General features: G+C 33.6%; 1 protein-coding gene across 1 annotated transcript; it reads right to left on the bottom strand.

The window, feature by feature from the left end:
- LOC18600207 (calcium-transporting ATPase 12, plasma membrane-type) lies at nucleotides 6185-10052 on the bottom strand. The gene has a single exon (XM_018122298.1). It carries the CDS (start codon nucleotides 9455-9457, stop codon nucleotides 6452-6454), a length of 3006 nt encoding a protein of 1001 aa, XP_017977787.1. The 5' UTR covers nucleotides 9458-10052; the 3' UTR covers nucleotides 6185-6451.

The following is a 13903-nucleotide window of genomic DNA, read 5'->3' as shown; positions in this document are numbered from 1 at the left end:
TATATATAGTACGTATATATATATATATATATATATATATATATATGTATAGCTAATGTATATATCTTAAATGATTCATATGTGCATATGCATGTAAAAAGACATTTTTTTGGGTTAGCTGCAAGCATTGAAGTTCAACAAAAATGGCGTCCATCGGTTTGGACTTGGATGTGAGGATGTTGTCACATTATTTGTCTTTTGTTTTGAAGCTGGATTCGGCTAGACTCCAGGGAAACGTTAAGTATGAGACTCTCCAAGCTATTGCAGTATAGTCCACGTAACTCAAAAGGTCTTCCAATTCCTCACAAACTGTTTCTAGCTAGGGTTTCTCGTCTTAGTCTTTCAATTATTCAAGTCCCAAGTACTACTAAAACAAGATGCAAATATATCTAAAGGACAACCAAGATTCAAGAGTATACTCCCGAGCAAGTGAACTCATCCCAACTTGGCCAAAGAGTCTAAAAATAGTTTGGCACTCTTTGCTATATAAGTGTGAATAAGTAATTAGTTGAAGTGGTTGATGTCAAGCTTCCAAGTACTTTGCCAGAGTTTGTTGGTATGGCATTAATGGGACCTTTCAGCCATGACCATCTTCTTGAATTTGGCAATACTCTTTTGTAATCAATGATGGATATATAGGTTTGATGCTGCCAGAGGTACAAATATATATTCACATCTTGACAATATTTGTACTTTATTTGTTCAGCAGCAGCTGATGCATGGAAATTGAAAAATGCCAACAGCTCAAAGAGAAATTTCAACTGCTCACGTTAGTGTAGGAAGCTACTAGTTTCTCTAGGAAAAATGAAAAGCTGGCTGGAAATTCCTTGAGCTACATATCGGGAAATTCAAGCTATACCATACTTTTGATCAGTGCCTCGAAAAGATTTCTTCCATTTTTGTGTTCATTGTTATTTCTCATGTGTTGGATGGATGAAATGGGCATTTGCATGATAAAATAGACAAAACTTAATCAGGTGAAATATTATTTTCAAGTCCAAAAAAGGCTGTTTCAAGCTAGGTTATACTGTTAGCATTTAAAAACACCTCATGACCATACACATATGTGCATGTGCGCACATGTGCAATCTCGATTTAAATGTATTTTGTAAGGTTTTTCTCTTTATAATTTGGATATTTAGATATTTATATCCTTATGATGTATGTGATATTATCATGATCAAGTGTAACTTTCACGTTTTAATTAATAGGTTCATATTTGTTAAAAATCTATAATATTAATATAATCAATTCTTGATTGAGAAAAAATGTGTGTGTGTGCACATATGTTACAAATATAAATATAAAAGAAATAAATAATTTTTCTTTTTTTAAAAAAGGTCATTAAATGAGATGCTAAAGCTTTAAAGAATATGAAAATGAATTAATAAAGATTATATATAGCATCCTTAATTTTTTGTGCACTAAAAAGAATGATATATACATTTGATTACAAAAGATTTTATAGTGCATATGATTTGCCTCTATCAGCATCACTGTCCTTGTTTGGCCATTCATAATAAAAGACACTATATGATGGTAACCAACTAGGATATGTCACATTGAGAACTTGTTCATTATAATATCTAACTTTATTATAAAGCCAAAAGGTGATTGGTATATAATGAATTAAATTTTTTTTCCTTTTTGCACTTATCCATGATTAGAACTTGAAAAAAATATACAAGAGGTTAGAATTGTTTGTTTCTTCTAGTAAAAAAAAAATCAAAATAACCCATAGTTTTCTGTACTAAAATTTTTTGTCAATTTAATCCTTTTATTTCAAATTTAGTTAATTTAATGACTGTACTCTTTGAGGTAATTAATCAGTTTTGTAGTAGAGGGATTAAATTGACCAAACAGCTATAATATAGGGACTTATGATGTACTTTAAAAAAAGAATTTCTATGCAATGGAGAAAAAATCAATTCATCTCTAATTTTTATCTCCTACCTAAATTTTGGAGTAATCAATGCAATGCATCGACTTTATCTCCTACCTAAATTAATTTTTAAAACAGTCAATAATTGAAAATTTTGAAAGACCTCAAACCTTAATTAATGATCTCATAAATCCTAAGCTTCTATGAGACTTTGACACAAATTCTTAAAAAAATTACAATCATTTAAAAAAAAAAAACAAAAAAAATCTGTCAATCTACTTCTTTTTGAACCACATCCATACTTTCGATTTTTTTTAAAAAGATCTAATTAATGATTGAATATATATATATATATATATATATATATATATATTATATATATATATATAGTTTCTCCATTATATTGGAAGTTGAAATACTCAAAAAAATTTATGATATTAAAATTTATATATAAATAATAACTTATGAGAAAACAAAAAATAATAATGGAAGTATCAAGAAAAAAGAGAATAGGAAGATTGCAACATTAACATTTAATTCATTTTACCACTTTATTTAATTTATATAGTAATTCCATCACTTCACGTACAGCTTGCGAAATTATGTTTCATAATTATAACCACATACATCATAATCAATACAAAGCTATTTATCTAAGTTGACTTTAATTTGTGCTTAGATATAGTATGCCAAATCTGTTTAGGCTCATCCTTCAATCTTTAGCTAATTGGTTCAAGTTGATTAAAGAAGCTAGCTAGCAACATTAATGCATCCTTCATCAACAATGTCATGATGGAAAGATCAGCTAACATTTGGAAAACACCAGATCAGAAAGAAGAGGAATTAATTGCAAGAACAATAAGCTTGAATTTGTTCTAACCCTGCATCCCATGAAAAGCTGACAACACAACAGCTCTGAGAGGTTAACTTACCTGCTTGGAGAAAAGAGAGGAGAAAGAAGATACATACAACATTACCAACATTACCAGGTCAATGGGAAATTCAAGGATTGGTACTTTCTCCAGCTCAGTTTGGGCCACTATTGACCATTAGGAGTTTTCTCTGGCTCATTTAAAGAGTCCCAGTTAACTTCTAAGGAAAAGTCCATGTTTGTTTATGTTCTAACGAACAGCTTAATTGCCGAAACCTGTTGACAGGAAAAGAGTGGAACTCGAGCCAAAAGCAACAGGATTGAATCTGGGTACCAAGACTCTCTTGCATGCCTGGCTACTAGCTATGTATGAAAGCAAAAGATTAATTATTTCTAGTTAACTGAAAGCTTTTTATAGGAGAAGAAGAGGAACTACTGGTTTGATTCATATTGGAATCAACTTAACAAGCCAACCAATCGGCTAGGACAAAGCTGCAATTTCAATATACAAGTGCCCCATTGGATCCAGCTCAGTCTCTGAGTATCAGCAAATCTCTTCAGAAATTCTACCACCACTTGAAAGATCAAAGTTAGGGTAATGATCCTAAGAAAGAGTTTATTCATTGAACACCTTGGCAGAGGACAAATGTGTTGAAAAGTGTTAATAAGACTACTAGTTGAAACAAGGCTTGACCAATGAGGTTCTTCCCATGAAAGTGGAAATAAGAGGCTTGGATCTGCCCAATGTAGGTGGCATTGTGATAAGATTTTCCTCCTCAGGTGAAGCTAAAGCCCCAAAGGCATCCATTTTTAAAGCTCCACCCACAATAATTGGGCCGCAGCAAGTGGAAATCCACCACAACAAGCCGATGCAGCAAGATTGATCATCAAGGCTGAAACTGAATGATGAATAGGTCATCTCATGGATTTTGTTTGTTGGGCTTAGTGAAACAGTCAGCCCAATCCTATGCCAATTGGGCTAGAATACAAAAAAAAGTATTTGCTCTTTTCCACAAATAAAAATAAGAATTTAATCGATTTTTTAAAATAATTTAATTTCTCGAGTAAGAGTTTATTATGTCAATACTGTTTCTTAAAAAATAAAATTTATTTTCCTCACCTATTTTTTTTAAAAGAAACTATTGCTGATCAAAAGATAAGGGCAAAAACTCCTTTGGCATTTATTAAAAAAAAAAAACCATAAAAAGGACAACCTTCCTGGAGATAAATTTTTGCAGTACAATGTTTGCAGAGTCTCGTCAAGGTCAGCCTCAAACCCTCCCTCTCTCTCTCTTGTTCTGTCTTTTTGTTGCTTTTTTCTGGTGATTTTTGTTTACATAGTTGGCTTTGGACCCCATATGTTTATTGAAAATGTCCTTCCATAAACTACCCATTTCAGCTTTTGCATCTAAGGTTCTGTTTTTTTTTTTTTTGCTGTTTTTCCATTGTATTTGATGTCTTTTACTGACCCACTTCAAGTTATCTTCATAAAGATGCCTCTTTTGCGTAATAGGGTGGCTTCTATTTTATCATTAAAATAGTAATCCTAATGGTAAAAATTGCCTTTTCCCACTTTAATTAATGGATGTAGATATGATATGCTGGAGCAAGCTTCTGGTCTTTGAATGCTTAATTATTATATAAGATTGTTTATAGTTTACTATATGTAAAAGTAAAAAAATTGAAATAATTTATAATGCCACTTGCTTCTGTGAGCCTTGGTTCTGTTTTGTTGTATATATATTTAGAACTGGAAGTGTAACAAAGTTCAAGAAGCAAGAAACAAAGAAAACTGAAGTTAGATAACCCATTATATAAAATCTCTTAGGATTGGAGAAAATTTCCCGTTAAAGGAATTAGGTGGCAGGGATATTGAGGTTGTTCCCTTATGTTATTCTATTAGCCTGTATGAGATCAGATTCATCGAACTTAATAATTGATATTGATACTGGTGTTAAACTAGGCGTTGTAACTTAGTTGATCTATTCCTGTGTTGCAGACAGCTTTTAGCTATTTATTATCAAAGGAGCTTAGTTGAGAAGTTGGAACTAGGAAGCACTTAGTTATTTGAGGAGGGTGTTAGGATACTTGAGTGATATTGAAACCATATACCTGCAGAAGCTCCAGGTTATTAGTTATTATATATGCGGTCATTAGGTTTGAGCAAAAGTTTGGAATTTTTCAATATTGGAGGAAGCAACCATGTTACGACAAATTCACCGTCTTTTGTGTGAGTCATGGGCCCCGAACATGTTTTTCTATCAACAATGTAGGACACCAATGATTGCTTTTCCACTTAAGAAACAGCCTGTCACTTTCAAGTGATAGGTTTTGTACAAGGTGCATACTTTGTGCTGATATAATTTCCAGTTTCTTTTTTTTTTTCTGAGGAGATTGCAACATACGTGTATCGCATTTGTTACATCAAGAATTTTTTGAAGGTCATGCTATGTGCTGAACAAACAGTAGAAAGGTTGACTGTAATTATAATGAGGTCATTGCAACTTAGGAGTGAAGTTCACTCTATTGATGTTGAGACAGCTGGAGTTTATACGAGGATGATGGTGTAAGGCTTCTTATAGCACCACTTTGTGCATCATGCATTCTCTCCCTTTTTTCCCTTAAAAATTTAAAATTGAGGGAATTTCATGATAATTACATCTTTTAAACATGTGATTGGTTCCTTGCAGTCCCAATCTGTATAACTTGGCAAGGAAGAATAGGTTTTTATTTATTTATCAATTTATTAATTCATGTTGGTTGCCTAAAGGACAATTCGTGAGATGGTTTTAGTTCTTCATAGATTTGCATTAGTAAGCTGGCAACAGAAAGAGAGGAATTCGAGTATGAGGTATGGACAACTCACTTTGTAAAGAAGGCACTAAAAGGTGTTTGCCACTAAACCTAGTCTTTCAAGAGATCATTTAGCTTTGTTATTGCTACTTTGCAGTCAAAAGAGAGTAAATCAAGGATTTACTCTGTGGTTAATGTAATAGGTACCTTCCTCATTGTCACACACAAACCAAAGATGATCAAACTGCTAATCAACTAAAGGGATCCTCTTTTCTTGATGCTAGCAAATTCTAAATAGAACGCTAAAACGCTAATTAAATTTTCTTATATACCTTGTAGAGTTAAGCCTTTAATGGTGGAATATTTGGATTGTTTGAAATTGTGTTTGTGTACCATTCATCATAAGATAGATTTATAAAGATTATTGTTCTTAAAAGAGCATGGACTACAAGATAAGCCTCACCTCATTATTGTGTCCACTAGAGAAAGCAAAAAGTTTTATGTCATATCTACTAGCATTTAGTCTACACTAGGAAGCCTAACCAGCATGCAGTTGTGTTCACCATTAAAAGCTTAATGAGATATGTAATTTATTTGTATGCAGAGATTGTTTTATTTCAGCATGGTTGAGTGCATAATAAGGTGGAAAACATGTTATTCGAAATTAAGACATGTGTAAGCAAGAAATGGTATCTTGATTCTTCACTTAGAAGCTTACAATCAACACTTAAAATGGAACTAGAATCTAGATAACTATTGACAAAATGAAATTGGAATCCTGGAACTGTAAAAGAAATAGCACTAAGGTTATCTTGTTATTCCTATCACCTAGATAAGAAAAGACTATCTCATGTGACTGACTTTTTGAGGATGCAAGAGGCCTTTGATCAGAGCATAGAAATGCTTCATACTGGAATCCACTTAACTAGCCAGCCAATTGGCCAGGATAAAGCTGCTAATCCAATACAAGAACCCCATTGCCCCCAGTTCAGCCTCTGAGTGTTAGCAAACCTCTTCAAGAATTCCACCATTACCACTTGAAGAATTATAGTTATGCCAACAATCCCAAGAAAGAGTTTGTTCTTGTGCAATCCCTTGAATATATTCTTTTTCTCTAGTTTTCTTGCATTAAACTCATTGAACACTTGGCAGAAGACAAAAGTGTTGAAAATGAGCGTGTTCTTGACCCTCTCATCCACACCGAAGACAGATTTTCCCCTGAACTGAAGGGTTAGTAGAACTGCAACTTGATACAAGGCTTGAGCGATGAGGTTCCTCCACATTATATTCGATATAAGGGGCTTGGATCGACCGACAGGTGGGTTTGTCATTAGATCATCTGTAGGTCGCTCAGTGGCCAAAGCTAAAGCCCCAAAGGTGTCCATTATTAGGTTCACCCACAATAGCTGGACTGCAGTCAGTGGGACTTCACCGGAAGATAATGCTGCAATAAAGTTGATGACTAGGGCAGCTACATTCACCGTGAGCTGAAACTGAATGAATTTCTGAATGTTGTTGTAGACACACCTACCCCACCTTAAAACTGTCACCACAGAGGTGAAGTTATCATCCAAGATGATTATGTCTGAGCTTTCTTTGGCAACTTCAGTTCCTTGGATTCCCATGGAAAGTCCAATATCTGCTTCCTTCAAAGCTGGTGCATCATTTGTCCCATCCCCAGTGACTGCTACAACATGACCTTTCTGCTTTAGACACTGTACCATCAGAAGTTTGTCAAACGGTGAGGATCTGGCCATCACACGGACTTTATTGATCTTCTCCATTCTCTCTTCTGGTGAGTAATTCCTGAACTCTACACCTTCAATTACAGCTTCGTTCACATCCTCGTGAGGTTGTAGAATGCCGCATTCAATTGCTATAGCTTTTGCTGTGAAAACATTGTCTCCAGTTATCATCTTGATACTTACTCCAGCATCTATGCAAGATTCTACAGCTCTTCTGACACCAGGACGACATGGGTCTTTCAAACCCACCAACCCTACCAAGGTCAGTCTGCTTTCTCCCAAAACCGGCTCGTTGTCCTCTGGAATCTTTGTGTGTGCAAATGCTATGCACCTCAAGCTTTTGGCTGCCATATTCTGAATGATTTTCCCGATTTCTGTCCTTTCTTCATCGTCCATGACTTTAACTGTTCCACTTCTATCATAATATTGTGAGCACATGGCCACTATCATCTCAGCAGCACCCTTCCAGTGTGTGTGTGTAGCACTCTCATTCTTTCTCCTTATCAAAACTCCACTCCTCTTTTTCTCTGAATTGAAGGCTGCTACTTGGATGACATCATAATCTTGCTCTGGGTTATCTACGTTCATGCCCAAATCTAATACAGCCCACGAGAGTATTGCTTTCTCAGTTGGACTACCAGAAATCTCAGGAAGTGATCTAGAATTTGGCTTATAAACAGTACCAGTTGTGTTTAAAGCAATCGCTTGTTGCAGTAACTCATGGACATTAGGTGCTATTTCTGTGGAAATACTATCCTTCATGCATTCTTTTCCTAGCCAAAACTCAGTAACGTTCATTTCATTTAAAGTAAGGGTACCTGTTTTGTCTGTGCAGATTGTTGTGGCTGAGCCCATTGTCTCACAAGCAGAAAGTTTTCTGACCATTGCATGATCAGCCATCATTTGCTTCATAGAATAAGCCAGAGTCAGAGTTACTGCCAAAGGAAGGCCTTCTGGAATTGCTACCACCACAATGGTAATTGCTGCAGAAATAATGTTCACCACTGAGTTCATTATGCTGTCTAGCTTGGTCTTGCCGTGGATATATTCTTTGTTTCCCTTGTCATCTTTTGTGTATCCAGTGAAGTAACGAATGAGCAAAACTGCAAGAACAAGTATAGCCACTGTCAATCCAATCTTCCCAATATAAGAAGTTAGCATGTTGAGGCGAGCCTGTAGTGGAGTCTCTTCATCTAAATCTCTGTTTATGGAACTCATCATCTCCCCCCATGCCGTATTCACGCCAACAGAAGTGACAAGCATAAAACCAAATCCGTCCATCACCTTTGTACCAGAGAGCATGAAAGGATTGTTGTTGCTATTGATCTCAACGTGGTCACTTTCCCCTGTCATGCTAGATTCATCTACCTTCAAAGAGTGTCCATCCAAGAACAATCCATCTGCCGGAATTTGATCACCAATTTTCAAGCACACAACATCACCCACGACAACTTCAAAGACTGATATAAATTGGCGGCATCCATCTCTGACTACTTCCACTCTTATATCACTACTCTCATTTGAAAGTTTCTCGAATTGTCTGTTTTGCTTAAAATTACTGCCAGCAGATATGACAACAACTAGAAAGACAGCAAAGATAATACTCCCACCATCATACCACCCGTCCTCTATGCCATGCTGCTTAATGCCAAAGCCCAGAGAGAGTATTGCACAAACCAGGAGCATGATAATGGTGGTATCCTTAAAAGCTTCAAAAATAAAGCTAAGAAGGCTTTTGATAGGTGGTTTCTGATACCTGTTGGCACCGAAGACATCCATCCTGTGCGCAAGATCAGCCTCATTGCCACTGATGCCATCCTTCTCATCAGTTTCAAGACTTACAGCAATCTTTTTCGCTCCTCCAAGTTTACGTAGGTTTTCAAGGTTCTTCTCTCTTACCATCTCTGTGAGTGTGTTTTGATCAACCCAGAGAGAAGGTAGGTGATGATCACTTGAGTCATGTTCATGGATATCAATGGCAATATAGGATAGAGTACGCAAGATCTGCTTATCGTTAATAACTTTCTTGTACAAAGAAACAAGAATCCTGGCAGAATATATGGCTGCAAAAACTGAACGCCACCGTCGCTGCTGACGTTTGGCCACTGGGGTATCACTTGCATCAGGCACGGCTGGTTCACCAGGTTTATGACATCTCAAAGACATGTTAAACGATAGGGAATGAAGGAGTAAAAGTTTATCAGAAGGACGAAAACTTCTTTAGGGTGCAGAAGGAAAAAACAAGATGGAAATTAAGAAAGAAGTACAAGGAGTCTGCAGGAAGTCAAAAAGAGTATGACCAAAGGATCGAATACTAGGGTTGTGATGGGAAGGAAACACTAGAATCATTGCATTTATATTCACCTATCGCCTTTCTTCCTGGAAATTTCATGCCTTCTTTCACTGTAGCTTCCCATTAACTGCCGTGGACCAAATTAACTTTGGGTTTAAGAGTTAATTTTTGTTTTGCATTTTTTATTTCCCTCCCGATTTCCTTGCCCATTATCGGTTAAGGAAGAAAGTTCTATGTAGTTTCCATCTGATATATCTGATACTGATAGGAACAAGATGTGATGCACGCAGTAAACTCTTCCAGGGCATGCATGCAGCATGCCAACGGGCTGAAAGGTCATTGCATGTGATTGATAGATAATAATAATAATTATTTCGATAAGGAAAGCAATAAATTGTGCAAGCAAAGTGGTGAAGAAGATACACGTGAGGGAGAAACTGTGCTGATTTTATGCTTCCACCCTTGTTCCTGGAAATAAACCTTTCTTTTTCATTCTCTTTAGTCAAGAGTTCACATTCTCTGTGATTACATTCCCCGCAATCAATAAATGTTGTTTCAAATTTATTTAAATCATGTTAATTAAAAATTACATAATATAATAAGAAATCTTATCACAAATATTATAGATATCTCACAGTGTCGTGCAGCTCTTTGCTATGAAATTTACATTAGTTGGTGAAGTATAAGACTTTGTGGAATTATCTCAAAAGAGGGAAAATCTCGTCAAGTTCAAGTCAAGGCAATGGGGAGAAGCTGTGACATATTTTTCCTTTTCTGTATCTAGCAATTTATAGCCAAATTTGGAAGGGAAATATAGTCTTTAGTGAGACTGGAATTTCCAATATTGACTTTGGCTTTTTGGTTTTGGTGTCGAGAAATTTCGGAAGAAAGTATTGTTTGGGCCCTCCGTCATATCCTTGTATTTAATTAATGAATTTATACAAAGTTAAAATATACTTAGTTTTATTTTATCAATCCATTAGTGTTTGTATTTAATATATTGTTAGTGTGCAGCTTTTATATATTATTAATAAATCAAATGTTGTCATTTCGTAACAAATAATTATAAAAATTGAAAACTCAAAAAAAAAAAATCATAATTTTAATAATATTTGAAAAGATTTTTAAATTTTAATTTTTACATATTTATAAAGTGATATTTTATATTTTAGTGATAGTATATAAATATTACACACTAATAGTGCATTACAAATTCGAGATTAAAAACATAACGCGGATATCAATATTAATTCATTCAAAAAAATTAAAAATTATAGCTTCATAATTAATACGATTGGTTTTATAATTGAAGAAAAAAGAAGAAAAATATTTAGACAACTCAATTTTCTAATCAACTCCTTTTAAATGTTGTTGTAGACACTTCGTCTCTTTACTATCATGAAAAATTGAATTTCTTAAGATTTTTTTTATAGCGATTTAATTAGATGCTATATTATTTTTAATTTAAAATATTAAAATAATTATATAAATTATCTAATTAAAGTTATCCTGCAATATTATTAATTAGTTAGAAATAATATTTATAATTATCTTAACATAAAAAAAATTAATTTCACGCGCATTCAAATTTGTTTATGTATCTGGAAATTTGTGCGTGCTTAACGTATGCAAACCAGCAAGTGACAATGTGGAATACATTTCTATGAAGTTACACCTTTTTTTGGAAAATGGAGAAGACTCAGCTTCTTGGTGACTTTGATTGAGACTGACTTTCAAGCTCATACCCTACGTTTTCCAAAGGATTGACTGACATGCAAATCCGAAATTTCTTCGCATTTTTTCGTCTTTGATTATATCCTTCATCAAATTGCTACCCATTCTCTAATTTTGTGTGAAAAAATACTCAAGAAATTCTTAGAGTGAGATTTACTCGACTTTAGGGTTTTGATAATCACGTGATTTAAGTTTGAAAAAAATTCTTAACCAGTATTGTTTAAAACCTGATCATTAAAAATTGAAGTATACTTTTCTTTTGCTTTACCGACAAAGCTAAACTTAACCATGTTTCCTTAATTTTTTTTCATTTTAAAAATTTTTTAATTAAATAATAAAAAATTTTAACATAAATATAAACAAGTGTCACGTGTCGAATTTTAATGATCTCAACTCCGATAACTTTCGGAATTGATTTGATTCCTTGTATGACTTAAACTCACGGGTTATGACACAAGTACATGCTTATGAAAGAAGAAAAAAAATACTTTTTAAAAAAGTTAGCATAATTTCACATTGATTTTAAACTTAAAAGGAGCACTCAACCTTTAAAGTCATGTCTTTTGCACGTAATATAAGTGCATGTTTTTTTTGCTTTTTGCAGTAGTTATTAGACTTTACACAACAAATTGACCTTGAACACAGTCATGCTAACACCCCATGAAGAAAAGCATATCACAGTACCAGTGCATGGAGCTTAACTAAACATTAAGTAACAAGGTCCTATTGCTCTTTGGACGTTTGTCCCATTGCTTTATGGAAAAACAACTTGGTGATTAAGGTTCAAACACACCACGTCATTGCTTCTATAGGCATAACTCTTTGTAATGGATTTGGAATTTAGGTGAAAATTGATATCCCTTTTAAATGTTTTGATTAGACTAAAAGGGAACTATGTACTATATCTATCTCATAATGCATATTTGGACATTTCATTCGTGATTACAATTTCCAATATCAACTTTATGTTGTTTCCACTACATAAAAGAATGGGCATTGAGCTTTTAGGTAGGAAGGCCTGCTACATTATGATATGTTTGCTGTATACATATGAAAAAGACTACAATTTTGGTCAATGTTAAGTGTTTGAAAAGTTATTTCCAGTCCAACAGTAGTGGCTTCTACACGTATAAGACTGGAAAACTGTTTGCAATTTTTTTCTGAAGGAAAAGCTTTTTGCATAAATTAATATTTTTTATAAACGCGTTATGGATAAAGAGTGTTTTCATGTGATACATTAATTTTAGTTAATTCAAATTATAATTAAGTTGAATTAATATTTGATCGCAATTATTCAAGTTTTATTTATTTTTTGATAAGATGATATACGTAAGTAAACGTTATAGTCATGTGAGATGACTATTGCAGAAGTAAAAGAAACTAGTTAACGAATTAAATATATCAATTAGCTATTCAAGGTAGATAAACCTATGCTTTAGTTTTTAGTTGTATCATTGATGTTGCTTATTGAGTAGTAATTAATTTGATTTGAATTTAGATATGGATTTTGAGTAATTTTTGCCACATATATATGTGTGTGTGTCTGTTTAGTAGTAATCAAAGCAGTGCTAAGGGGAGCTAGCTCCTGCAATGTAGTTCCCCTTTGAACACCTGTTTATCTCAAGAGTCATGTTGTGCCCACTTCCATGAACATTTGGAAGTGGTTTGTATAGAAAATCCCAGCAAATACTTTGATTGAATAACATAAGTTCATAGCAATGGTAGCGGTATTATCCAAGAAATGGGTTTGAGAACTGGAATGAGTGGTCCTTGCCATTATCACTCCAGCAATCAAAGTGTTGCTATTTAACAGTTTAATCTCGATTTGGATATGTATCCTTCAAGGTTTATGTCTTCGTAATTTAGATATTTAAGTGTTTATATCTTTATGACATTTACGATATTATCATGGTCAAGTGTGATCTTCACATTTTGACTAAGAGGTTTATATTTGTTAAAAATCTATTATATTAATATAATCCATTCTTGATTGAGCAAAAAATATATGTGTGTATGTGCCCATGTGTTACAAATATAAATATAAAAAAATTTATATTTTTTTCATTTTTTAAAAAAAGGGTAATTAAATGAGATGCTGAAGCTTTAAAGAATATGAAAATGAATTAATAAAGATTATATAACATCCTTAACTTCGTTTGCACTAAAAAGAACGATATATACATTTGATTACAAAAGATTTTATAGTGCATATGATTTCCCTGTATCAGCATCACTATCCTTGTTTGGCCCTTCATATTTAAAGACATTATACGATGGTAACCAATTAGGATATGTCACATTGAGAACTTGTTCATTAAAATATCTAACTTTATTATAAAGCCAAAAGGTGCTTGGTATATAATGAATTTAAATTTTTTCCTTTTCGCACCTATCCATGACTAAAACTTAAAAAAAAAAAAATACCATAGCTTAGAATTGTCTGGTAAAAAAAACATAAAAAAGTGTTATTAAAAATATTTTTAATAGTACATTTTAAAATATGTTATTTTAAGTCAAATTTGTTATAGTGTGTTCTCCGTCAACTGGATTTCTTCATGGTTATTGGCTATGGTTCCATCTCATGT

This window comes from Theobroma cacao, chromosome 5 (genome assembly GCF_000208745.1).
Source record: "Theobroma cacao cultivar B97-61/B2 chromosome 5, Criollo_cocoa_genome_V2, whole genome shotgun sequence".
NCBI lineage: Eukaryota > Viridiplantae > Streptophyta > Magnoliopsida > Malvales > Malvaceae > Theobroma > Theobroma cacao.
The sequence above is the reverse complement of the archived record's forward strand: the minus strand, read 5'-3'. Positions and strand labels throughout refer to the sequence as shown.